The sequence below is a fragment of the Manis pentadactyla genome, chromosome 12 (genome assembly GCF_030020395.1).
Source record: "Manis pentadactyla isolate mManPen7 chromosome 12, mManPen7.hap1, whole genome shotgun sequence".
Taxonomy (NCBI): Eukaryota; Metazoa; Chordata; class Mammalia; order Pholidota; family Manidae; genus Manis; species Manis pentadactyla.
The window spans coordinates 9,274,036-9,301,536 of NC_080030.1; the positions used below are offsets into that span (position 1 = coordinate 9,274,036).

At 51.5% G+C, this 27,501-nt stretch overlaps 1 protein-coding gene across 6 annotated transcripts; it reads right to left on the reverse strand.

Annotated features, from left to right (window-relative positions):
* Positions 1-1,968: 1,968 nt before the first annotated feature.
* Positions 1,969-27,039, reverse strand: ILF3 (interleukin enhancer binding factor 3). 6 transcript variants are annotated; one of them, XM_057489921.1, is made up of 20 exons: positions 26,845-27,039; positions 17,152-17,249; positions 16,561-16,790; positions 16,224-16,401; positions 14,183-14,330; positions 12,680-12,771; positions 12,194-12,289; positions 11,400-11,511; positions 10,882-10,979; positions 10,194-10,305; positions 9,995-10,105; positions 9,460-9,659; positions 8,899-9,066; positions 8,384-8,521; positions 8,101-8,277; positions 7,854-8,007; positions 7,681-7,734; positions 4,147-4,431; positions 3,230-3,358; positions 1,969-2,648 (listed from the first exon to the last, which is right to left on the reverse strand). In XM_057489921.1, the coding sequence occupies exons 2-20, from the start codon at positions 17,152-17,154 to the stop codon at positions 2,512-2,514; spliced, it is 2,622 nt and encodes an 873-aa protein (XP_057345904.1). In that variant the 5' UTR covers positions 17,155-17,249; positions 26,845-27,039; the 3' UTR covers positions 1,969-2,511. The 6 variants fall into 6 exon arrangements, with proteins under 6 accessions (XP_057345904.1, XP_036735193.1, XP_036735192.1 ...); XM_036879298.2 differs by having other exon boundaries at positions 4,069-4,431; positions 8,384-8,509; positions 26,845-27,038; XM_036879297.2 differs by having other exon boundaries at positions 4,069-4,431; positions 26,845-27,038.
* Between the last annotated feature and the right edge of the window lie 462 nt (positions 27,040-27,501).

The window sequence follows — 27,501 nt, forward strand, 5'->3', positions numbered from 1 at the left end:
TCCAAGTCCTAACAGCTAATACCTATGAACGTGACCTACTTGGAAAGAGTCTTTGTAGATCTAATTAAGGATCTTGAAATGAGCTCCTCCTAGATTAGGGTGGACCCTAAATCCAATGACTGGTGTCCTCACAAAACAAGATGAAGTAGCTCTGAGACAGAGACTCACAGGGAGAAGATCGTGCGGAGATGCAGGCAGACTGGAGTGATGCTGTCGCAAGCCAGGGAACGCCTGAAGCCACAAGAAGCTGGGAGAGACAAGCCACGATCCTGCTGCTCAGATGTGCTCCATGCTCTTGGCAATGAACTTCTTTCAGATCAACAAAAATCATCCTGGCCCTGGGAGCGACTCTGGCCAGACCCAGAGACTCAAGACTGGCACCCACTCAGACAAGCCGCCGGGGGCCTGGCCCTGCCTCACAGAGGACGACCACAGCGCCAAGTCCCAGCTCCCTGAGGCCTTGTCTCCACATCAAGACAGCCTGGAACAGCTTTCTCCACCGCCTTTGTCAGGATTCCTGCTCTTGGTAGATCTGCATTCAGATACTGACCGTGGTGGTGCTGGTGGCTGCTTGGAAACTGGTCACAGGCTGACACTATTCAGGATGCAGGCCCAGGGTGAAGGCCTTAGGCAGGTGGGGTCGGTGGTCCACCCCTGCGATTTCTGAGTGATGGGGGTTCCATCCACACAGGCTGAACCCTCTCACCTCAAACACAAGGTCCCGATGATCTTGCATGGGTCTCTGTCCTATAGCTCCTCAGTGCATCTGGGAGAGAAGACACAGGCCATGGACACTTCCCATCAAAGTTGGGGCGGGGACCCATCCCTCAGATCTGTCTCGTCACCACTGGTGCACACCCTCGAGGGTCTCAGGGCACTGCAGGCCACCTCTCGGCCTGGCTTCACGTGGGACCTTCTCCTTGGGCTCGATCCCCTGGGCCCTGGCTGGGGCCTCCTGTGCTCCAGCAGAAAGCCAACTTCTTCCAATGTCTTTTTTTTAGTACAGAAGCTTTCTTTTGCCTCTCAAAGAAGGCACCTCTTCATCCTTTGAAGGCACACTGGATTTTCCGCATCAGTTGAGTGATTCTAAGTCAAGAATGGTTTTGAGCTTTTCTCAAAGGCTGTGGTTAATCCAAGCACAGGAGGCGCCTGGGGGAGAGGCAGTGGACAGCGCCTGGTCTGAGGATGGAAGGCAGCGGGATGAGAAGGAAGCCTGTAGAGGGCGGCCTCAGGCCCTGTCCTCGGGGCTCTTCCCAGACGCCCAGCTGCAGCCTGCGTAAAGGCAGCCGGAGCTGACGTTCAGCAGCATCCTTGGCCTCTGCCACACTAACAAATGTCCCCACACACTCCAAAATTGCACAGGACTGAGAAGCACTGCTCTAAGGAATCTTGTGGGGACAGGGTGGGCCACTAAAAAGAACCCCGACTGTGTACTTGGAGCCTCTGGATAGGGGTTGGCACCAGGGGGGCAAGGCTGCAGCCACAGGCACAAAGCGTCCTGCCAGCACAGACGGTTCCGTGGCAGAGTTCCCAAGACCCCAAGGTGCTTCAGCCAGACTCAATCAGCCTTTTTCAAATTAGGTTACACGTACCACACCTATGAGGACATTTTACTCCATGGTGATGGCAAATTGCCCTTAACACTAAAACCAGAATTCACAGAGCAGAAAACAAAGCATGCTAAATTATGTGCCCAAGCCCCAGCAGGGACCGCTGTAAGCCACTCTGCAGGCTACCAGGAGCAGGCGGTGGACCCTGTAGGGACACCTGTCTAGAAGTTCCCAGGTAATGACGTACTGGCCCCAGCCAACCTTGGAGCAAAGGCATCTAGAGGCCTGGAGCTGGGCCCTCTCTAGTGGCCAGGGACTGCCCTGCCGCCCCCGCCCTGCTTCCCTTTTGCTGGGAACAGTCAAGGAACCTACCCATTGCACTGCTGGTGGGTCAGACACCCAGGCCTATGACGGGCGCGGTTTTCTTTTTCTTTATTTGTCTACATTCAGCTTAATTCAGATGTGCTGCCTGAATGATCCAGACATACAAAAAAAACCCACTCTTTCCCACTGGTTTTTAAAATAAAATCTTCACTTATAAAACTGAAACACTAAAGCATTAAAATACAGAAAGCTTGTTTAACTCACTTCACAAAAGCATTAACAAATGACGTATCCCTTCTGTAACTATTTGAAGACAAACTGAGTTAACACTAATACCAATTGTAAATAGACAGAGGGATACTTAAATGTAAAAACTCAAAAAAACTACTTGGACAAAGTTGTAATGGCAACTAACAAACCACTGAAGACACGGAGTCCCAAACACAGCTAAATATGGGTCACAGGACGGGTCATGGGAGTGACCAGCTGCACCTCACAACATGGCAACGTGGACAGGGCAGGGCAGGGCTAAGAGGCCTGGGGGGGCCGGCTGACATGTTAACTGTGATGCATAAAACTGAATCTTACAATGGGGTGGGGTAAGTGCAGAAGGTACAAATCTTCACCCCTCAGGGCTTTATCTGTACTGGTAGTTCATGCTGTGGTCTGCGTTTCTGCCGTAGCCACCCTGTGAGGACTGGTAGGAGCTGGGAGGGCCGCTGTAACTCTGCCCGGACCCTGGGGAATTGTAGTTCGACTGTGATGAGTAGCCTCCTAAGGGAGAGAGGGCAGGTTAGAGGGGAGGGGCACGGCCCACCCCTGGGACCACAGCTTAGGACTTGGCCAACCCAGCTGCGCCCACCAGCAAGATGGCAACAGGTGGCTCCGCTTGCTCTAACTGCTGTTCCTGAGTCACCAGGTCTGCTTGTCACCAGCTCCCTGTGAGGTGGGACCATCAGACCCGGGTTTATGGTGAGGGCGGGGCGGGTTATCTGCCCAGGAGCAGATGTATCTGAAATGGGTTGTAATGGGCTGAGCCTGCCGTCCTGAACCAGGGGCCACCCATCGGGCTAACCCTCAGTGCCGTCAGCATTTTTCCACAGAGGGGCCAACATTTAAGAGTAGCCCAACTCCTAGGTGTCTGGCTTCTGAGAAGCCAAGAAGCTGGAGGGGTGCCTAAGCTTGTGTTCTTTATGGGCTGGGTGCCCCCATCGCCCACTCTGTTTTGCCCCATATGGAAGCCAGGCAGCAGCTGCCATGGTAGCCCCACCCCTCCTCACAGCATCTGCGTTCATCCCCAATGGCTCTGAGTTCACGACCCCCCCATGTGGTGCCACCTGCCACTCCAGGCCCACCTTGTTTGCCTTGGTAGGAGCTGCCGCCCCCAGAACTTCCACCGTAGCCCCCGTGTGACCCTGGGTTGTAGGATGACCCTCCTGAGCCATAGCTGCTCCCGCCGCTTCGGCCTCCACTACCACTGTAGTCTGGGGAGAGAAGACAGTGTGTTACAGGCCTGGGGCAGACATGGCTGGGGTGGCCCTGGTTTCTTATGCTGGGGTACTCAAGGTGGCAGGCCCTTGTTTACACCCTAGGCCTCTTGCAGCTCTCCCTGTCCTGACCACTTAAACTTGGCACCCGTCAGTCCGACCATGGAGTACCAGGGTCCAGCTAGAATCCTGCAAGGCCACCGTACTCTGGGTCGGCTGAGTCACCAAGCTCTGAGGCCCAGGTCCATTCGCCTTCCCACCTGTTTGGAGCTGCACAGTAGCCTGACTCCCACCAAGGCGGCACAGCTCCTGCAGTCCCCCAGACACACTGACCACTGCCCTGCCACAGGAGGTCCTCACCTATGTGTCCTGGCTGGGCCACCAGTGCTGTGGACCTGTGCCGGAGGCAGCTGGAGAAGTAATCAGGCTGTCTTAGAGGCTGTATGCAACTCTGCAGGCTGATGCCTGGAGGTCACCTCACAGCGACCGGCCCAGCTCTGTCTCCACCCAGGTCCAGCCTCAACCCAAGCCTCCGCTAGACCAGCTTTTGGGGAAGGTGACAAGAAGGAACGGCCAGGACCGGGGCCAGAGGGACTTCCTAATGCCTCTAGGATCTTCCAAATGCCGGCCCTGCACCAGCACCACCTGGTTTTCTGCCAGTCCAGGGGACCCCAGCCAGGCCGCCGCAGTCCCTGAAGCCAACTCACTGAATTTGCTCTCGTAGCTGTAGTCTGATCCGCCCCCGCCCCCAGGGGAGCTGTAGGAGTTGGAGTAGGAGTAGTTGCCTTGGCCATGGTTGTAGCCTTTTGGCTTGCCCTGCGGTGGACCATAGCTGCTGTACTGGCTCTGGTTGTAGGACGGCTGCTGGCCTTGGTGGGATGGGTACCCGGAGCCATAGGAGGGCTTCTGCTGGCCCCCATGAGGCTGCTTCTTGCTGGCATGCTTCGGGGGCACTGGGGAGTTGTAGTTGTCGCCTTGGTAGTAGGAGCTGTAGCCTGAGGAGCCACCACCGCCCCCGCCGCCGCCGCCACCGGCACTCCCAGAATGCCCTCCGTTACTGTAGAACTGACCTAAACAGGAAGGCAGCAGGTCAGGCGGAGAACAGGGAGACGGGAGAGGGACAGAGGGGCGGCTGCAGCTGTGGGCCCTGAAGGCTGACCCGTAAGTCCACTGCCCAGGCCAGGGCACGGGGAAAAGGAAGAAGAGCAAGGAGCAGTGGCTCCGGTCCTCAATGCAGCCTGGTTTGGGCTGGCCCAGCCTTCAGCTCCACTCACCGGTCAGCTGATGACAACAACGGATCTCTGCCAAGCAGCGTGCGACAGCAGCTTTTTCAGCAGATGTCAATGTTACAATGAGATGGGATCCGAGCACGGGATGACATTCATGACCAGCTGACTGCTACCCAGATGTCCCCAACGGCAACAGGAAAAGCAAAGCCCCAGAGAAGCAGCTGGCCACCCCCACCTCCCCCCGGCTGTGCTGACAGAGGCTCTGCAGCCATGGGCCTGGGCCACCCCAGGAGACATTCTTCAACTGATGTCATTCCTGGAAGACCAACTAGTCTGACCTGGTTCTTGGGAGGCGTGAATGAGACTTAGCCAAATGACCTGGGGTGTCTACTGGTGTGACCCGGGCAAACACATGACTTAAGGAGTGACCCCAGAGCCTCTGGGGAAAGGAGGCTAAGGCTGGAACCAGAACATCCAGGCAGGGCCTCAGGCAGCCCCCAAGAGGGAGCCTCCTTGCTCCCAGGAGAGCTGCCGGGTGCAGGCAGGACGCAGCAGCAGACTGGCAAGCGGGCAGCGAGGGGCCCACATTCTCAGGCCCTGAAGCTGAGAATGCCATGGTAAGGCTCCCATTCTGGTCACTAAGTATGGGCCCCAGAAGACAGGTTGGTCAGCACACTGCCCCCGCCAGACACTCGGCTGGGCCGATGGGGATGGGTCAGCTAAGATCAGGTGGGGGAGGGGAGGACAGGTCACGTGGGTGGCTCTCCAGCCCAGCCAGGGGCCGCCGAGCATTCATGTGGGGCAGTGGAGGGCCTGGGCATATCTCAGTCCGCAGACAGCGGCTGGACCTTAGGGTAGATAGGACGGGAAGGAGATGCTCCCACACAGCCTTGTCCTTCCTCCCCAAGGGTACCTAACCTTTTCGGTGGGGTTAATTTGGGGGTCCTCGTGTGCCCTCCACCCACTGGGAGCCGGGCACCCCACACTGCTGGGTCCTGGTTCATCTGAACCATAACCAGGACTGAACTGATCAGAGACATCAGTTTACTTCCTTTGGGCATTCTCCACCCACCCCCATCAACAAAGCCAAAACAAGGGGAAGGCCGCGGCCCACAACGCAAGACAGCAAACATGCACAGGCTCAGCAGGGCGGCTGGGGGACAGGAGGCCCCTCGCAGACCCCTCAGTGCCACCACCTCAGCTGCCCTGAGCACCATCTTGCCCCTCCTCAAGCCCGGGAATGAATGAAGACACCAAGTACTGAGGGCTTGTTACTTTCACATGTATTGATTAAAAAAAAATAAAGGGGAGGGGAAGTTTTCAATGTCATTTCAGGATAACTATTTCCTGGTATAAAAAGACATTATTCTCAAACAATAACTTTCTAAAAAAAAAAATACATCATGCAATCAAAGTTTTAAAAAGTTTCACTGAATGTTTCAAACCTCTGCAAACAAATTCTGCAGTAACTGTTTTGACCAGTTTTTGTCTGAATGAAACACAAAATCTTGCAAGTCAACACAGAGGCAGGCTTCTCTGCAGAGAGAATGAACTGCTGAGGGCAGACATGAGATGGGTCCCCACGGACTCCCATCAGGAGACAGGGGTCTCGGTAAAGAGCCTAAATAGCTCTGTGGGCCTCTGCACAGAGAGAAGCCACAGACTCAATCTGCACCGTCAGAGAAGGCAGAAGCTTCCAGGCCTTTTGGAACCTGCTAGAGCCACCATTGCTGGCAGCAAGCTATGAGGCTGGCTCTTCAAAGGGGAGGTGGGCTACACAGGCTACATAGTAGGCTCTTTCTGCTCGTTTTTAAAGCCCCATTTAAAACAAAAACAAAACTCCCATGCATTTGCAGCTGTGATGAGGACTTGCAAAATCCCGCGTTCTCTCTCTCCCTCAAAGCCTGTCTGTTTCTGGCACTACTGATGGAAGCACAGTTTTGATACCTTTGAGAGTTCACCTCTAGCTAAACCAGCCATAGAACATCACATTCCCAAACAAGAACCCACCAGAGCATTTACAAAAGACGGGAGAGGTTAACTTAGCACAATACACAATTCCCAGTGTTCCAGATGTTTTACATGCTTATGAAAAAAAGCAGGTTGCTCTGGCTTCAGATGTGGTGAAATCGTTTCATTACTGTCAAAGGCATCAACACGATTTGGGAATATGTTAAAAGGTTAAAAATTCATACAAAACCTGCTGTAAATTAAGACAAAGGTAGATTAAAATGCATCAGTATCTGTCTCTTAAATAAAGTAATGCTTTCCATAAAAAGCAAAGGTGGGCTTTTGCCTTGATGCTGACCAGCGCTGGCTCTAGAATTCTGTGCAATTCTGCACAAAAATGCATTCTCTGAAAATTGTTTTCCACTTATTGTGAACTTCAGTATGACCAAGTTCAAAGGCAAATCACGATAAAAACTGCCAATGTCTTAAATTCTGCAGGCTAAGAGTCTCAGACAAGCTGCGGCGACAAGCCATGGTGGAGAGACCCAGTGAAGCACAGGGGCACAGCACGGACACTTTGGGTTTTGGAGTTGGAGAAAATTGTGGAGTAAAAAGTTGATTTTGTGTGCAATACTTTTAGATGCTCTAGGAAGACCCAAAATCATGATAGCCGTAGCAGTCTGTGAAAAAGTCACCTACAAAAGGGGGAGACAGAGCAGAGAAAAAAAATTAGAATTCTTTTGAAAAATGGCACAGAGCGCCACATTTGAAATTCATGTTTTAGATTTCTCTGCTCCTGTAACCCCCCAATGAAGGCTCCTTCTCAAGACAAGAGCTGTGCACTGTCAGGAAAAGCATATTCACAGGATTGGTGCTTCGCATGGCTTAAAGCAGAGAAATTTAAAATTTTGACTTTTACAGAACTTTTAAGTCACACAAGCATGTGTGCTAACATTTAGTTAAATTATGCTTTGGCAGGGTGGGGGCTTCAGGATGGTCTGACCTAATCAACAAGAAAAGGAACGTCCACTCTTAAAATCTCAAGGAGACTGCTGCTGGTGGGCCACCCGGCTCTAACTCGGGCCTGGAGCTAAGCTGCGGCTTCTTCCCAAGCTCAGACAAAGAGAAACACACACTTACTGTAGCCGGCCGTTGCTGAGTTGCCTCCGTATCCGTAGCTGCCATAGCCCGCGCCTGGAAGGGAACAAACAGGGTTACCCAGGTGGAGGTGGGCAGCCCGGGCCCCTGCCTCTCAGCCGGACCCCAGGGAGCAAGCGCAGCCCCCGGGGTCAGCACAGGACAAGGGTCCTTACCAGCATTCATGTAGCCGCCATGGTTGGTGCCACCAAATCCTCTTCCTCTCCCTCGGCCGCGGATATTCCCTCCGCGGCCCCGCCCTCGAAGGTTCGGGGGCGGGGGCACCTCGTTGTGCATGGGGCCTCCCATGCCAAACCCAGGGTTGTGAGGCTGGATGGGAGAGAACAGAGGCACTTTGAATCACCCCACGCTCAGATCACAGGAGAACACGCCCCAAGGCTAGAGGTCGGGGGTGACCACTACCTTAGCAGCAAATTTCGGTCCACCTCGGACAGGCACGGGGGCTCTCTTCTTCTTGTTGGCTTCAAGGGCAAGAGGGGCATCAGGGAAGAGCTTTTCTAGAGCAGCAAGGGCAGCATACGCCTTCGCTACCTTTTTGTTTGAGCCAGCACCTTGAAACTTCTGTCCGTCCACCTCCACCTGGGAAGAATAGGCGTATGTCAGGAGGGCCAGCACCCTCCTTTTGGCCCTCCCTCCGGGGCAGGGAGACTCACCCCAAGGCCCTGCCTGCCCTTGGGCTGCTCACCTCCATGACGAAGCGTTTGTCGTGGCTGCCCCCTGTCTCTGAGATGAGCTCATACTTGAGGCCACGTCTCTTCTCGTTAAGTTCCATAACGGGGTTCTTGCCATGCTTGGTCAGGATCGGCCCCTGCTGTTTTACGTTCTCAGGGAAAACAGAAAAAACCGACAAGCTCAGCTAAGGGGTTTCGGCACAAGGAGGAGGGCAGCAGCTCCCCAGTCAGCACAGAGGCCTCTGCTCTGCTTCCCTGCCGGCCTCCGGGCCTCAGAAGCCATCTGTGGGCATCCCAGCCCTGGGACCACCCCCACCTGTACACTCTCGACAAGGAGCACCGTGAGTGCTGGGTCAACATCAGCAGCCCCTCTGAGGCCTGGCACAAATGCTCACACCCAGCTCCCTTTGCAGGCTCCTGGGCTACAAGGTTACCCTTTTGGGGGACAACAGCAAGGACAGTAACTGTGCCAGCTTGCAGGACACAGGGCACCATCGTGCTGGCACTCCAGCGCCTACCATGTGCTCACCTCGGCAGTGGGATCTGAGGGGAAGGTGGCACTGGGGGTCGAGACAGCTTCCACCACGGGGGGGGGGGCCACCACGGCTGGCTTCGCTTCTGTCTCTTCGGCCGAGTCCTCCCCTTTACTGGAGTCTCTGCCTTCGGCGCCCGTAGGCAAGCCCATGTCCTGTAACACCTGCGGAATGGAGACCCGCCAGACCCTCAGGGAGGAAGGGTTCGGCACTGGGTCCCCACCTCCCCAGGGACCCTCAATCAGAAGCTCATGAGGTACATCCAGCAATGTGGGGGTTGTTTTTCCCTTTAGTTCCCCTGGGGTCTCTGATGCCCAGCCACATTTGGGGACCCTCTGTCGATCAGCCACAGTGATGAAGGCATTCTTGACACGTGACTTGGTGAGTGTTCAAAAGCCTAACCAGTTCAGCGCCCACACGCCTCCCCCTAAACTTCATGCTGCCCACACCAAGGGTCCAAACAGGAGACAACGGCTCTCAGGGAGCCCAAGACAAAGGAATTGCACTTGCCGTCTGGAGGACAAGCCCAAGATATACAAAGCTGCCACCACACTTACCTTAACGGCCACGTGGAGCTTAGCAGTCTTTTTGGATGGTCCAGAGGCCTCAAATGAGTTGCCATCTACCTCCACAGACATGGTGAAGATGGGGGCGTGGACCGGCCCAGTCTGGGACACCAGCTTATACTGTAGCCCTGGCTTCAGCTGGTTCAGTCTCATCAGGGCATTCATAGCTTGGGGTGCCTCGGCCTTCTCCTCTAGAGAGAAACACGCCAATGTCGCTCTGGAGAAGCGGTGCTGAGTGGGGAGGGCTGTTCTGCTGGCCTCCTGTCACATGGCCCAGTGGACTGGGTGGCCACATGGGCCCAGGCCTCGCCCATGCTGCTCCCAGGCACACACCCACCCTGTGGTCACCTGTGAGGTTGCTCGGCCCACCCGTGTGTGGTCTTACCAAGGCTTTACTTAATCGCTTGAAAAGGACTTAACTATCACATCCATGAAAAATAAGGCTCACACAGGTGCCTGGCCACTCTGGGGTGACCCTTAGCCAGCACCAGGAGAGCAAGACAACACTACAATTAGATGCTTGTACCTTTCTTCTGAATCTTCTTCTTCTTTTTGCTGGGAGACTTTTCCTCCCCATCCTCCTCCATTGGGCGTTTCATGGGCGGGATGGCATAGGTGGTGCTCGGGGGGATTTGCACTGAAGGGAAACATGAGGACAGGGCAGCTGAGACTCTGTCTGGCGTTCTGCTGGGAGCCCAAGCCCTGGGCCCCTGTGGCATGCATACCTGTATAGTCCACAGGGTTCTCGTTCTTTGGTTTCTTGGGCATCTTCGAAGGCAGAGGATCCATTCCCAAGACCTTATGGAGCTGGCCAAACGCAGCAAGCCGCAGAGCGTGCTGGAGAAGGGGAAGAGGAGTCTGACTCAACTGCCTGCACGCCTGGCCCACTGTGTGCGCTCACTAATGCCTTCTGAAGGGGGCGGGAACTGAGGGGGCTGCTAACGGTCTCCCCTACAACAGCAAGGGGTCCCCCAGCAGCCAGGGGAGGGCCTGACTGGCAGGGCCTAGCCTTGCTGTGGGGGAAGGCCAGCCTGTGACCACCCCCCTCGAGAGGAATACAGGAGACCCCAACCTGGGGACTAGTTGCCACACGGAGCCACGTGGTGGATGGTGGGCCTGCAAGGGAAGGACCCCTGGAGCAGTCCACCCAGTAAATACATCTCCCCGCTGAACTCAGTGTCCGAAAACGGCACTCAAGCAGGCAGAGCGGGTAGGAGACAACCACGCGTGGCACCAGGGGAAAGAAGCAGCCCAGATTGGGGCGCCCTGTATCAGGCACGATTCCCTTAGCCTTTCAGCCCCGGACCTGAGCCTACGAGTCCAGTGGCTACCCTGAGATACCCAGTGACGGAACTGGAAGCCCGTGACTGCAGACTGGGTAAGGGCTCACGGTGGCAATGCCGACGACTATACCTGCGCACTCTGTGTGATATCTTCCCGTTGCTGTCTGTCTAGATGCCCAATGGCATCAGTGGCTTCTTTTTCACAAGGGTCATAAATGCCAGAACCATCTGAAGGCAGGAAACAAGGAAGATATGCAGAGGATTATCTTTTAGCATCTCGGAAGAGTCGTGCTGGCTGAGGGAACCAGGTGCGTTACCCCCCGCGCCCCATCCACACCCAGCTCTGGAAAACACAGTGAGCTCGGTGACCCACTCGGCATCCAGCCCACGAGAGAAATAATCCACGTGTCTCAGAGCAAGGAGCTCGCGTGGGAGTGGGTCACCACTGCCCCGGATCCGCCCTGAGTCACAGCTGCGGAGCCGGCACAGGGCTGGATATGATGGTGCAAGAGGGTAGTCACATGCTTCAGCCCTAGGGGGACAACGGGATGCTGCTGCCCTAACCCGCTCTGGGGACCCTCCAGGAAGTGGTCTCAGGGCCTTGATCCCTGTCCTTTCCCTGCAACTTGCAAAGCACAAGGCCCCAACCTGGCATCACGATGCCGGAGGCCAGGCACTCCAGCACTCTTCTCAGGGCCTCGCCGGCGCCCATGGGTCGGTTGGCTGTGCCGATGGACTTCTCACAGAGAAGCTCAAGAGGCTGCAAGGCAAGAGGAATGGTTAGCCATTGTGTCTGGAAGGACGCCAGCCGACGCTAAGCAATGGTCCATAGGCTCTGTGTGTGTGTATGCACGTGTGTGTGTTGAGGTGAGTCACAGCCCCCCAGTTCGTAAGTCAGTTTCCCAAGTTGGGCTACACCAAAGACGGGTCACCCAGAGCCAGGCCCAGCTGACTTCCCCTATGGGGCCAAGCGTTACATCTTTCAGGATGTGTGGGCCGAGGCAAAGTTGAGGTCTTTACGTAGGGACTTATAATTAAAATGCAGCCATTAAAAAATACAAAGACTGATCTTATTATGGGCTGTAGAAAGACAGGCAGCTACTCAGAGTTGGCCTCAGTCTGTTAACCTGTCTACCCTAGAGCAGCTACCAATGCTCCTCCTCCGAGTGGAGTATGTCACAGTGAGCATGTCGCCAGGCCAGCCCCTCCCCAGGTTGTGCTTTCCAGGGATGGGGGTTGGCAGGGTCCTCCTAGTCTGGCTCTCATGCCCCCGCTGGTGTGGCACACAGCAGCTGCTCAACAAACAGCTCTGAAAGGGACACATTTATTGGCCACAAGCTGAAGGGCTACTACAGCCTGGCTATCACAAGGCACTCCTGGGATATGGGAGAAGGTCCCCATGCACCTGACCCCTGGGTAGCCATTGCTATGAGGTGCCTTACCCATCCTCTGAGGGGACCCCAGGTGGGCACACGTGTGCACAGGTCCCTTAGGACCCGGATGACAATGACACATGACTTCAGCCCATTGGCTCTGGCCTAGAGGAACAAAGCACAGGCTTTTTACTCCAAGGCACCTCTCGGAACACAAGGCAAACATGAAAAACACAAGTCTCAGGGTGCTACTGTGTCAAGGGCAAACGATGACCATTCGAGACCATCAAGTGTGTGGTCTGCGGCAAGTTCACCGCGTGGATGTGAATAATGTTTTACTCTTGGCACAAAGCAGCAGCACCCTGCCTGCTCAGTCATGGGCCTCCTTTGGGGGAGTCGAATTTGTTATGCGCACTCCTTTAGCAACTGCATGCCTGCAGGTGCTAAGTTATGCACATCGATCTTTAATGTTACCAAAACTTTATGGTGAAAGTTAGCCAAGTTAAAACTTAGGAATTCTCTATCAAAAGACAAATAGAAGAACAAAATGCAAACCTGGAACCACTTGGCGTGGCGGAGGGACGCCAAGGCAGCAAGGCATTTCTGCCTGTCCAGAACGTCCGGGGGATCGTTGACTGATAGCGTTTCTATTCATGGATGGAATAAGAAGACAAGGTACAGTTTGACCAAGGGGTTTCTGTCAGGTGGAAAGGGGATGTGGCAGCTTCCTAAAGGGCAGCTGAGGCTCCCAGCATCTCAAGTCATCTCCCCCCTTGACCAGGGAAGGAGAAGTTAGAGTGGGTTTAACTCTGCCCCAAGAGGAGATAGTAAAAATTGGAGGCCCCTCTAAAAATTAAAAAAAAAAAAAAAAAAAAAAAAAAAAAAGACAAAAAACAAAAAACAAAAAACCACCATCAACAAAAAAAAAACAAAGGGAAAAACACAGAAGCAGGCAGTTACTCTAAAAGGAATCATCCCACGGGGAGGGGACAGATAAGTGGAGCCTATCTTCTCCAAGACTATTCCCTCACTTCCTCCCCATGATTGCCCATGAATTCACTATGCTGAGAATTTCAGTAGCAAAAAAACAAAAACAAAAACAGAAAAGGTGGGGGGAGTGAAATGAATTCCCTCTCTGCTTCCCACAGGGGCCATCCCGAGGAGCTGCGGCCGTGGGGACCACCTCCGCCCGCCAGGCGGGACTGCCTCAGCCCCAGCCCTTGACAGAGAGAGTCCTGTTGGTCAAAGGTCCAGCGTCCCTAAACTGATGAACCGGAGGGGCTTTGCTAGTCAGAATCAGGTATCAGAGCCGAAGGTAATCGAAGAACGGCAATAAGGGCACTGGGCGTGAGCCCGTGTTACAACGAAACTGGAGCCTTTGCCGCGCCCGCCATCTGTGGGTCAGAGGTTTGGGTAACGCCCGTCCCCTTTACTCTGTGAGGTTTGCGTTCCAAAACAGCCCCGCAGAAGGGGCACCCGAGGGGCCCAGGGTGGACTCTGAAGCCTGACAGCATTATCAGTGCCTGAGGTTTTTGTCAGAAAACCGTACGACTGTTCAAAACTTTATCCAAAACTCTCTCTCGGCTCTTGGCATTTCAGTTGGCGCAGCTGAGGTCCCCGCCACCAGTGGAGGAGGACAAAGGAAGCACTAGGTTCTGTGCAACACAAGCTGTCTGCACAACGCCAATGCGATGTTTTTGCAGGAACCACCTCTTGTCCTCCACAATGCGAAAGCCATACACAATCACCAGGGACACGCTTTTCCAAGGCCAGAAATGGCTCAACAGGAAAACCAAGTTTGACAGTGACGAGCATGTGCAAGGGTGGACATAGAACACAAGAGGTGTAATCCTCCATGAAAAGTGCTACTCACTTTTAGTGCCACCGTTTCATCAAACTCCCAAGTACTGAAACCAAATGGGAGACGTGACCTCAGGGTACAGGCAGGCCACACTACGCTGACACCCTTTTAGCAAAGCCGCCTAAAACTGAGTAGCACATTTGATGGCGAGGAACACCAAGTTCCAGAGTCCTGCTGGCCTTTCTCAGCCTGCCTACCTCCAGCTAACACTTTCTCCATTTCTTCTCTGACAACGGGGGATGTCAGGTGGATGGTCAGGGACAATGGAGGTTCTTTTGTGTTTTTTATCACAATTGCAGCGTCATTGACAGACTGGAGTATTTCGTACTTGTCTTCTGTAACAGCCTACAAAAGAAAAGGCAGCTGTCAAACACACTTTCTCCTCAAGGCAACCAATAGCTAGCTGTATGTGGCTCTGCTGGCTGCTGCTGCGGCCAACAGGCCAGCTTCCCGCGGTGTAGTGACAGCAGTGTCTTCAGGTGGGGGCCAGGACTGCCCTCTTTGCTGGCCAGGCCTCTAGCCATTTCCTAGGGATTCCAGACAGGAAATGGACTGTGTATATAGAGAGAGGAGTGATCTTCATATTTTATAATGAGTAAGAGTTGAGGGTCTGGAAGCAGACAAGAGTGGGAATCCTCATTTTGTCATGTGGTAGTTGTGGAACTTTGAGACAAACCACTGACTCCCACTGACTATGATTTCTACTTCATTAAAGGGCCTTAGTGGCATGGCCTACACAAGGCAGCAGGAGGCTCAAACCAGACGCAGTAGGGAAAGCACAGTGTCAGCCCAGGGTGGGCATCCAGCCACTGGAACTTCCACTGGGTGAGCAGCCGTCAGTGTGGAGCAAAAGCTCTGGAGTGAGACACTATCACATGACACACACACAGAAGTGTGTATTTGCTGTAGATGCACATTTCTATAAAAAGCTATTCGCCACAGTCTGATTTCTGTTTTCTTCTTCACACTGGTTTATATGCTTTAATGAAGATAAATCAAGTTTGTATGATTTTTGTTAAGGAAAGCAAAGTAATATCACGCCATGGGGGAGACACTTACATTCTGGGAACCGAACTGGGTCCCGCCAGAGGCACTGTGGGTCCTCTGAGCCCAGCCATTCTTGGCTGTAGGGCAGACCTGTGCACTCTAAGATGTTAAGAAGCGCTGCCAGCCTCCACCTTGGAGATGCCACTAATAGCCCACTCCTCCTGCTGTGAAGCCCCAAACCGTCTCCATGTTGCCAGAAGTCCCCCGGGGAACAAGAGTTCCCTAGTCAAAAAACACTATCTAATAAAGCAGTAATTTATTTGGTATTTTCTTTAAAGACTGACTCTTTACAAAAGCTACCTTTCCTTTAGAAATATTTACATCAACCTAATTGTTATCAATTAATTTTTATAGATGTGGATTAAAATTAACATAAAATTACTTACCACTACAGCTGAACTGTCTAGGGCTTCAATCGCCTGACCTATCTCCCCAGAAGTATCTGCATGAGTGCCCCATCTCACTTCTGATCACTGCCCTAAATCCCAAATTGTCAGCACCAGGCAACAGAATGCGTGGTGACATACAGAAGCGAACAGCGTGTGCTTCCTACTAAGGAGTGAAACTTCTCATTAGGGTTTTGACTTGTCTTTGGCTTATCCTGTCACTACATGCAGGGGAAAGGGGCCCCAAGCAGGCAGAGAGTGGCAGTGTGGCACCCAGAACTCACCAGCCGGGAGGCAGGGGGCAGCTACTCAGCTCCCTGCACCCTACTCACATCTTCCAAAGTACTCATACGACAAAACCCTATCTCAGAGGACGAGAGGGTTATGTGTGGGGAGGACATCTGGCCTACGGTCTGGGATAGTAAATAACCAAGAAATGCCAGTCTATTATTTATATTTATGTACTACTACTTTTGTAACCAGACACATAAATAAGTTTTTAAAAAAGGTTGTATGCTCAGATTTGGATCAGGAAGGAAAAGTTAGTAATTCTGTACTATCAGTTTATCCATCCACCAAAAGAGCACTGATGTGAAGTTTGTGCCCGCACAGCCCTACGATAGTGCAGCCTGGAGCATGGCAGGCACTCGGTCCTCAGAGGGTTTGGGTCCCACTGTGGTCACACCTCAGGGGCTCTGCGGCCTCCTGCCCAAGGCTGAGGAGTGTGCCTCTTGGCTGGGCATCTCCTCTGCCCCATGTCTTCAAGCACATCCCAAACCCGCCCGCGGGAGGTGGTCACACTCACAGCGAGCTGGATGGCCAGGTTGTCAGCCACTTTGTCCAGGAGGGCAGTTGTAGGCTTCTCCTTGCATAGCAGCACCAGCTCCAGGTCCAAGTCACCCTTCAGCAGCAGACCCTTCGCCACCAGGCCGACACGCATCACACCCCGCAAGGTTCTGGTCATGTGCTCTGCCTTCGGATCCCTGTGGGACAGACCAATGCATGCTCAGTGAGGGATCCAGTCTGGCCAGAACCCAGAGGCCCCGGAAAGGCTGGACTTTCTTAGAAAAGGAGATGCTCACCCCTGCACTGGCCAGTCTCCCTAGAAAGAGCAAAAAAATCCCACAGAACTTCACACTCACCCGGCCCCTTCTTTGGTCTCATCCTCTGGGGTTACGTCCACGTTCTCAGACTCGGCATGCTCGCCAGTGCCTTTTTCCTGCTCATCTATCCAGTCAGACACTGCTTTGAGGGCCCGCTCTGTGTGGGACACCATGTTCTGGACTGCCTCCAGTTCCTCTTGGGTTGGGTAAACGGAAGAATGCTTTGCCATCACGTGGCGATCATCATTCACAAAAATTCGCATCGGGCGCTGGAAACGGAAAAACTCAGTTAAAAACAATGCAAGACATCAAGCAGCCCACTGCTTATCGTCTAAATCCGCACGACTCGGAATTATGCTTTATCACTCGTGGCATAGTTAAGACTATATAGGAACACGACTGAGGGCCTGAGAAACAGAACCACCACATGTAACAGGTGTTCCTTCTCCAGGAGGGGGAGGAAGGAGGCCCTACTTTACACACTTTATTATTTTTACTAGTTAGTATTTTATCATCCAAGAGTCTAATGAAAAATGGCAACAGAATCAAATGCTTTGGAGGAATGCTACCAACAGCTCCGCATATGACAGGAAGAAGCAGTATCTGTGATCAAAAAGAAAACTTTCTTACCATTTTTACTTCTTTTTCTGTAGTGTCTGGAAATCAAATTTTTGCTTATCCTTTCAAATTGTGACAGATTTCCTTGGTGTTATCAATACTTCAACTATCTATATAAGATCAGAAAATGTTTTTAGTTTCAAGTATTTCATAGATGGATGAATTTTAGCAGCCAGATACTCAACAGGACAGAAGACAGCAGTCCTGCCTCAGAGGGGGCCCTGTTAACACAACAGGACACATCTTTATCTCCAAGTAACCACTGCTAAGCCAAGACACTGACAACTAATTATAAAATTCCCTAAAAATGAAAATGGCTGGTTTCAAGAAGCCAAGTCTGACTTCAGGCCCACCCTCAGATGATCTGTGCTTCCTTTTCTAATTTCTTTTACCATTTCTTTACGTGTAAAGTATGCCCATTTTCACAAAAAAAAAAAAAAAAAAAAAAATCAGAAAAGAACAAGCCTCCAACTGATGGGACTGGCTGAGAAATATTCACCAAAATCGTGGTGTTTGCAGAAGGCAAAGAGAGGAAAGGAACTTTGGACTGTGAAGAAAATAGAGAGATGGAAGGAAAGCAGGAGACAGAGGCCCCAGCGGGCTCCTGCCAAATGGAAAGGAAGGAGCCTTCTGAAGGCTGGGTAGGTGTGACCACTGCACCATGTGGACACACCTGCCGGTTCAGTTTTGGGGAGGCTGAGACAACTGAAGTGCAAAACGGAAGCTTTCAGGACAAACGTAGCTATAATTACAACTCTGAACTCTAAATAACATGCTGACTACAACCTACTCAATTCCCACTCTGTGCAAACAGTCTGGTCCCCACTGAAATCTTCCAAATGAGTAAACAAAAAAACACCCCATCAGCATAACACACAACATAGGAGTCCAACCACTGAGCTGCGAGCCCCTTCAGCCAGAGCCGGTTACCAGCCGGTTACCAGCCCCGCAGTGCCACCTGAAGGGCACACGCTAACACGACTGGCCGAACGAGACTCCCACGATGCTTCAGGGCCACCTATCCATCCTATTGCAAATGTAAGGGCTCCAAAGTAGAATGTTAAATTCTAGAGGTGGAATGGGAGGTGACAGCCCTGCACAGCCAGGCGAAAGGACAGGTGGGACAAAGGCTTCACGGTAGGGAGGGCTCGAGAAGGCAGGGGCAGAGGACAAGTCCCTGGGCTCTGCTGCCTGCTCATGGTGGGCCCTTGGTGAACCGCTCGGTCACCACTAAGTGGGGCCTTCCACACAGACAGGCTTGGGACCCTGCCTACCTGCCCCATCACTAGCTGAGTGGCCCTGAAGCTTCCTTCCACACTGACCACAGGCAAGTGGTCTACCTTTGCAGGGGGCCTGAAAATTAAACCAGTCAGCCTATGGAGAACGTATACCACAAATCCCACAGACCCTCAAAAATGCCACCAACTTCTACTACCAACAGGATCTCTATCTGCCAGGATGCTGTGGGAGCTAAATGGTGAGAGGCAAGCAAAGACACATCCATCCTAAGGAATTATCGTGCATTCAGCTAGAAGTGAATGATATCATAGCTGTGTTCAAAAAGAATGTATCTGTTAGATACACATGTAAGGTAAGTAAGACAAATACATGTCTGGTATTTGCTCTAAAATACTCCAGGGAGGCAAGGAGTGAAGGGGACAAGGATGAAATGAGACCACAAAACAGCAGTAGCTACTGAAATGGGGGGATGGGTATACTGTGGTTCCTTTGTGCAGGTTTGAGAAGTCCCACCCAAGTTTTTTAATGGCACAGTAAATGTAAGCACTCTTAGAGAGACACAGCCACGGCAGGTCCTCTAAAAATTAAACCAAAGCTCAGAATGCCAGTGCTAAATGGATGAGCAGCAGGCCATCAGAAATCACAGCCCAATGGTGAGCAGCCCGTGTTAAACCGCCACCACTCCCGACCATGTCTATGCTGGAACCTCATCAATCTGTTAATGAAGGCTGATGTTTAGAACAGTATTTATCAATTTGGCATGCACCTCCTTGGCACCAGGCCCCGGGAGAGCTTCTGGGACAGCGATGGACCCGCAGGCAAGTGCCGTTTCAGTGGCTGTGGCTGCCTGGCCTGCCCTCCATGCCCAGCCAGGTGCCAAAGTCTCGCTGTACTCTTAGCACCTCTACATCTTATGTTCCTCCTCCACATTTACCCAACATAAGAGACTTTAAAATAACACAGAGCTTAAACCAAGGCTCCAGGTGGCTAATGCTTTTTTATTCAGGCCTCTGTAGGACTGATATTGTCTAAAACACACTGAAAGGAGCTCCTTGGAGAAATGGTTGATTCAGCACCTAACAAAAGAACTATGTACCTGGGCCAGGCTCACGGTGCAGTGTCAGAAAGCAAGAAAGCTCTTAGAGACTAACAGAGGCTTGTCTGAGGATAAGGAGCTGGCTTGTAAGGGCTCCCACTAGCTACATGTGGGGCAACTGAGTGTTAAAAAAATGCTTCCACCTGTATGAAGTTCTAGAACAGGCAAAACTAATCGGTATGGTCCCTGGGAGTGATGGCAGGGAGCTCCTGGCAAGTGTGCTTTCTGGGGTGATGTTCACGGTCCACATGTTGGCAGAGGTTGGGTGTATGCAGTGGTCAAAACCCACTGAATGGTGCCCTCAAGATCTGCAGTTACTTCAAAAGACAAAAAGAACTGTAAATAAACACTGTACTCTAGTCAATATTTAGAAGATTGAAACTTTCTGCTACTTTGAAATGCATCCTAGAAACAAAGCCAACTACTATAGGCCAAAGATATTTCAATAAAACATACATAAATAAAAGCGGCCTGATAGAAGAATGGATTAGAGAGACAGGCAACACCCAAGTACAGTCAAATGGCAATGTAGAACCTCAGGTGCATTTACAGTGTGTACACTGTGGAACTGTCACCTCTGGTGTACGTTTGAAAATTTTCGTAACAAAATGTTACAAATATATAATAACTAAAACTGATTCAGCACATTAAATTTATACAAATTCGTGTGTCCATAACAATACTTTAAGAAAAACCCTAATTCACCAATACCAGAAGACAACACCCCAACTCCATACTCTGAACATCATTACAGGGACTGACGTTCACCCACGGTTGAGGTGGGGAACCCTACTGAGAACACCACCTGACAGAGGTCAGCAGCAGAGGTTCCCCTTCTACCGAAGCACCTCAAGGTCATGCCCTCTCCCGGGGGCGCCTGTCTTCGGCCCCATCCTGCATGTGGCTTCCATCTGCTGCCCTCCCCGTGAAAACCCAGGCCGTGGGAGAGCCACTGGTGCAGCGGGCCCTTCGCTAACTTCCTCTGCTGTGAGGCGGCCCCGGAAGGGACTCACCGAGCTCTGGCTGGCTCTGACCACACCGCGTCACCTACGGTCCACTCAGTCCTGGGCTCTGTTCCCTTAGACCATTCCTTGGGGGATGGGTCCAATTCAGGGGGGTAATGTGAGTAAGAGGACTAATGATCTGAACTGAAACCCAGACCGAGAAGCTGCAGTTAAAGGCTTCCTTGCGGGGCAGGATAACGGGCCGCATTTGTTTCTATCCAGGAGAGCCCGCACCTGTCATCCACATCAGCCTCTCAGAAGCCACCTGCTCTGGTCTCAATACCAGAGAATCCACTTTATTAATGGACACAAGGGTCTTCTGGGTGAGAAAACTGCTTTTCAAGATTTTTAGTGAGGAACACTGCTAGGGAGGCCCTCAACACTCACCTCCTGCAGAGAGTACCCTGATGCGTCCACCAACCTAACGTGAAACAAAAGCTGGGAAGGGCCGCACAAAGCTGCCCCTGCAACCACATTTATGACTCAAACGTGGACACGAGCAAAGCCTGGTTTTTTACCAGCTCAGCCTCTCTGAAAAGGAACCCGAGGAAGGAATGAATGGAGAAGGATCAGGATTTTAAACATGACCTCTATGTGGTTTGGGATGTTTTAACGTGAAGCGATCCAGTTTCTTTTTTTGGTTCTTGAAACCAGCCCACCCGCAGCATGCAGAATTACTGAAGTGTTGGAAAAGAAACGTGCCCAAGTTAGCATGTGTGGATCGACAAATGTCTGCAGAATGAATGAACAGGTGTGGTGACAACACCCTACCAGGTAGCACCCCACCCATCTTCCAGAGTGGTTACACATGCTGGGGTGTTTCACAAAACCCTACAGCTATTCCAGCGACACTGGGGGATTGTCCTGAGGCCAATGCTCATCTTAAGGAGACTGAGTTAGGCCTTGAAATGCACAAGGACCCAACCCTGCTGGCTTCCCGACCTCTGGAGCCAGCCTATCCGGGAGTGTGAAGGCCACTCTTGAGTGACTCCTCAAACTTTTACAGGTTGATGTCATCAATGAAGGACACATGGAAAATAATTTTAGACAAAGCAGCTTAGCCAAAAGGTGCCAATATAAAGTCTGGTTATGGGTGCCATGCTCAGAAAGTTTCATATTCAACACCTCTGAAGTCTACTGCAATGATTGCCAGTTTTACCTGCAAGAGTGGTTTGACAAGTTTACAGGGAGCTGTGATGTTTGGAATAAAGATTTTCAGAAACTGCAAGCTTCTTTTCCTTTAACCTTATTTTCCTTCCCATATTTTCAGTGTTAAAATGTCCTTTTTTCTTTTGAAAAGATGGAGACAGCATACGATAATTAAAAGGATATTTTCCTTAATAAATAACAGGGGGGCAAATACAGACTGCTCCCTCAAATGTTTCTGGATCTCCAAGTGGTCTGTGAGGCCCAGGACTCCAGGCCCTCTGGTGTTGTGGAGCACCCATGGGTCCTGGAGACCGAACCCCCTAGTCTGCACCCACCCTCTCCACCTGACAGCTGTAGGACGTCCACTAAATTCCTACCTATTCAGAGCGAGGTAAAAAATGAGATGAAAACCATGTCTAAGAGTTGCAAACAGGCAGTAAAGGTGACTTTGGAGAAAAATGTTTTATCAAACATAAAACTGCAAATGCAATGCATCAAAGGAGTAATTTCAATTACTCTTGGATGAACCAATAGAAATGTTTTAATATAGCAAGATGCTTCCCATGACCCCAAGTGGAAATGACCAAACCGCCTTTCCAGGAAACAAGCTTAGGAAAGCTTCCACATTTGGTGGGGGGCGGTGGCAACCCTCCCATGTAGAAGCCATGGATTTTAACTTGGTATGCAACTTAATTTGTGTACTTCTCCCAGAAGTGTTTATTTTCCCCTAGTTAAGAAAAAAAAAAAAAAAGACTGCCTCTCAGGGAACATTAAATATTAACATGCAGACATGTAAATTATTTTAGTGGGTAAGAGTACCTTTTAAAAATGCAATTTATCTGGGGACAGTTGTAGCTCCACATGCCTGTCTCTAAGGGGTCTCACTGCGCTCAAGTGCGCTCTTAAACCAGTTCCCCCAGTGACATCATCTGCAAACTGTAGTGAGCACTAAAGGACAGTCCCATAACCACAACAGCTGATATGGACACAGTCAGATACAGACCAGTGCTGCCACAAGGACCCTTCCTGCTGCCCTGTAGAGTCATGTGCACCTTCAACCACCCCCACCCCCCATGTCTGACCCGTGGAAGCATGAATCCATTCCCCATTTCTGTAATTTCGGCATTCCAACAATGTTCTATAGATGGAATTGTAGAGTATGTGACCTTTCAGGACTGGTTTGCTTCATGCAGCATCACTGCCTCAAGACTCGTCCAAGTTGTGTGCGCACCAGCAGCTTGCCCTTCTTGACTGCTAAGAAGTATCCCATGGTGGGGATGTCTCACTGCCACTCATTTAATCCTGCACTTGCTGAAGAGCATCTGAGAGGTCTCCAGTTCTGGACTATTATAAATAAAAAGCTGCTCTGAACAGTACTGGTATTTTTTTGTGAGCATTACTGTATTGGTTCTTGTGTGAGTATAAACTTTATTTCTTTGGGGTAGGTGCCCAAGAGTGAAATGCTGGGTCATACGGTGGTTGCCTGTTAAGTTTTATAAGCAACAAAGTGTTTTTTCGGAGCCTAAGCCCTAGATTTTAAAAAACGAACTCAAGTAACTTCACCAAAATTGGCTCAGTTCACCTCTCTGCTCGCATTCCTTTGCACGTGGCTCTGCTAGGCTGGGGTCACTGGTGAGCTTTCCCTGGGCAGCCTACAGACCTCATTTACTGTACAGGTATTATTCCCTCCTGCGAGGTTTCTGCACAGGTCATCCACAGGACAGACCTTTAGCAAGTGCCGCTATGAACCATGGGGCCAGGCTGGTTATTTCCATATTGTTGACATTTACCCTGTTTCTTTGAATTATGAATACATAACAAGGATTAGCAACCTGAAAAAAATCTAAATGTACTGCAAAGGAAACCTAACCTGCAACATTTTATTCTTTGAAAACACACACACACGTGCGCGAGCGCGCGCAAGAGGAAGAAAATAGTTCAAAGGCAAGCAGCAGAAGACGAAGTGGCCTGGAAGATTATCCCAATAAGAACTTACCCTTGACCCTGAACCACAATCCTAATGAAAACTGTTTAAGATGGCTGTTCAGAACATTTAAAAAAAATTACCATAGACTTCAAACTGCCAACTGCACCACTTCTCGCCAACCACCTATGTTATAAAAATAATTTGGAGCAAATTTACATATTCTAATAGAAGGATGCACATTCAACTTTCTAACTAATTGATTCTTGGTGATCATATATGGCCCCCCAAAAAATGGTCCTTGGATAGTGAACTCAGTTTCCTGTTACAACTAGTACTTACATTTTCAATGTCTTCATTATATGGTCATTTAGTGAGAAGAGAAAATAAATGTTTCAACTGGACATCCCTTTCACAAGACAGCGGAAAACAGCAGACTACTAAAAGTCCATATGACTTTCCAACTGGGATTTATAACAAGATCACCTATAAAGTGCTGTCTTGGCAAAATCTCATAGGGATTTAATAGAGCATAAATACAGCAAGAAAACACTTTTTAAAAGTCAGTACGCTGACAAGGCTCCCTGAGAAACACCTGCACGCCCTGCTCTATGATTTCTATAATGCTGCGAGCACCAGACAGGCAGCACCGACTCACCCTGAGTAACAAAGCAGAGCAGGAAGCCCGTGGCTTCAGACAAAACTGTCAAATGCTGCAGCAGGGATCCAAAGTTGGCCTCATCCCTCCAGGGCCCTGCCCCGCTTCACTCACTGTGTGTAGACTTCAGTCAAACCACTATCTGCCTCTAATTCCAACTCGTCTGCCAGAAATAGAAATCAGATTTTTCCCTCCCAAGCCTTTGCTAAGATGAAAAGCTTCCAATTTAGAGCCTAGAAAACCCAAATTCCTGCAAAGGTTCAATCAATGCAATATTCAAATAAAATAGCACCACTGTGACACATACGTGCTCATACTAGATGGTGACATTTACACATCTTTCGAACCTAAACAAAGCTAAGCAACTTACAGACAAAATGCAGCAGGACTCTTAAATCCAAGGAGGCATAGTTGCAGGGAAAGCTCAAGTTTCATGGGAAAGGAGTGTCCCCTCTGAGCCGTAAAAGGTGGAATCAGCTGGAAGTGGGGAGGATGGCGAGAGAGGTCTATCAGAGAGTAGGGTGCTCTTCCAGTCCCCAGAAGCTTCTAAAGCCTCTTCAGAAGTAAGAACACTTCCAACCCCCATTTTGTCGAAGCCTAGAGACAAGACCTGCCTATTTTTTCCTAAAGAGATGAGGCTTGTGGACTTACAGAAGGCTCTTTCCTCATCAGTAACTCCACCTGTCCCTATCTGGTGAATTTATAGTCAAGGCAAAATGAACACGGGCACCATACATGTGACATCAAGTATTAGCAGCCGCTCTTGCCAATGTGGTTTTCTGACAGGAAGAGTGTAAGTATGAAGTGAAACAGCCCTATATGCCTCTCTTCCAGGAATATGGGCTTCCTCAAAAAACTCTTAAATGTATTTGAAGGAGCCAAAGGAATTTTCTCCTATAGGCACTAATCAAGTTCAATCAGAAAAACAAAAACTACAAAGGATTAGGCAGCATTCTGATTCAGAAAGATGGTGATTCCCAGGCTTGTTCAAGCTCCAGGAGGGTAGGGAGAGTCTGATAAATCAGTGCCCAGAGCTGGCAAGACCAAGCCCAGCAGTAATTGCCAGCCTCCAGAGTCAACTCCAGACAACACAAGGGCCTGCACAGACCCCATTCACAAATCTCAGGGACAAGGAGCTGCCCACATGGCCAAGAGACAGCTCTGGGGCAAAAACCCCAGGACTAGGGACAAGAATAGTGGCAACTGCCAGTGCCCTGGGGACTTTCTTCCAGCTTTTCCAGGTGTGAATGAGCCTTGGGTTTCTATACTTTATTCAGAGCCTGCAGAAGCTACATGCCACGAGATCACAAAGCATTGTGGCTGCACTTGAGCAACCCGTGGAGATTCCCCGCCACAACCACTTGAGGAAAAGAGCTGAAAGTCCTAGATTTGAGTCCTAACTTCACGTGGCACCTTGTGTTTTCCTGTGGACCCCACATATACCACCAGGCCACTCACTTTAAAGAGAACAAGCTCCTAGGCAATAAAAAACACAGATTCAGAATCACTGAAATACTTGAGTCCAGAAAAGGGAGGCTTCTCAGGCAAACTGAGCTTCCTTGCTGATCCGCTAACGTCCTCTAAGCAACTTTCAACTTTGGAAATACCGAGAAGCCAGGGCTTACTCTCCCTAACCTTACACACTGGACTGGGGGACAGCACGATCATTGTCCACCCCAAGCAGTTCATCTAGGCAGAGGACTAAACGGTGCAGAACCTCAAGAACAATCCCAAGAATGTGAGTCGTTCAACTACCTGAGGAAAAAAGGTAGAAAGAATTCTAAACTCTCATATTGGGTCCCCATCTTACAGATTATAATGCACTCAAATATCGCACCCAAATCACAGTTTTGTGGGAAAATGCAAATCCTAACCAACCTAGAAAAAAATCAACATCGTGAAGACCCTAAGTTACGAAAGAGAAAGCGTATCCCTTCTGCCAAATACAGATCCTGACACGGGGAAGGGCTGGCTGACCAGAGATTTGGGGACTCCACGAACCCACTTAGTCCTCCTCTGCAATCCCCGACGAGATGGGGGGTGCCAAGTAGGGCGTACGCCTCTCCGCGCCATGTAAAGACAAAGGAGGCGACATTTCCCGCCTTGGGAACCTGGGACCCTCCAGAAACCCGCAGCGGGACAGGGACAAAAAGGGAAAAGGGGTGAGGAGGAGGATCGCCCACGCCGGGCCGACCAGGATGCTCCGGGCCTGAGGGGGTGTGTGCTCCCGGCACGTGCGCGTGCGCGCGGGGCGCCGCAGCAGACAAAGCCGGGCCCGGGAGCCCCGGCGGCCGGGGGCTCTGTGCGCGCGCACCCCTCCCCGCGCGAGGCGCCGCCGTGGGCCGAGGGGCCGTGAGGGGGGGCGGATGCGCGCGCACTGGGCCCTTGCCGCCGCCGCCGCCATTTTGTTTCTTCGGCACAATGGGGGAGAGTAACGGCCGAGCGCGGGAGCGAAGCTGGCGAGGGAGGAATGGGCCAGGCGCTGGGGTGAGAGGGCCGGGCGATGGCGGGGAGCGCCGAGCGCCCCAGGCCTTGTCACCGCGACCCTTCAGCCGGGCCCGCGCCGAGTGGGAGGACTGGCGGGGGGAAGGGCAGAGGAGGGAGCGGGCCTGGCCGCCGCCACATTGACGCTTACCTTGTCAGCGTCTCCTTCCCCGACCGCAACCGCCACCACCGCCCTCCTGCCACAGCCCGCCGGGGTCTCCCCCCAAAAGCCACGCGGTGCGCACCGGGCTGCTGAGTCCAACTGCAATGGCGAGAACAGGAGGAGGAGCCGGGGGCGAGCGGGCTGGCGGGCGCGCGCCGGGGAGGTGCGGGGCCACGTGACCGGCCAGAGTACTGCGCAGGCCCAGCCGGAGAGGAAGGAACTAAAAGAGGGGGCGGGCCTGATCACGTGATAAGAGCAAAGCTGTTGCATGACAGGTCAAACGGTATCGGACCGTTTTGGAGATCTTTGCGTGATCATGTGATGATGGAAAATTTCGAGTCCTTGGCCACGTGATAAGGACGGTTTGCCCCTGCCCTCTGCTTTATTGGTAGGCCTGTGTCATGTGATGAGGACGCCTTCTTTTTTGTCAATGGCGGTTTTCTAGCTACGATTACCACGTGATACCGGGCGAGGGGCGGAGCCTGCCTGCCGCTGCGAGTGCGGCAGCCATCTTACGCCATCTTACGTCTGTCGCCGTGTGTACAGTGGCGGAAACGGTACTGAGAGGCTGGGCGCGTGAACTTAAGTCCTCATAGTGGCCGGACCTCGGTTTTGGAGGTTCGATCTCTTCCCACATATGCCGCG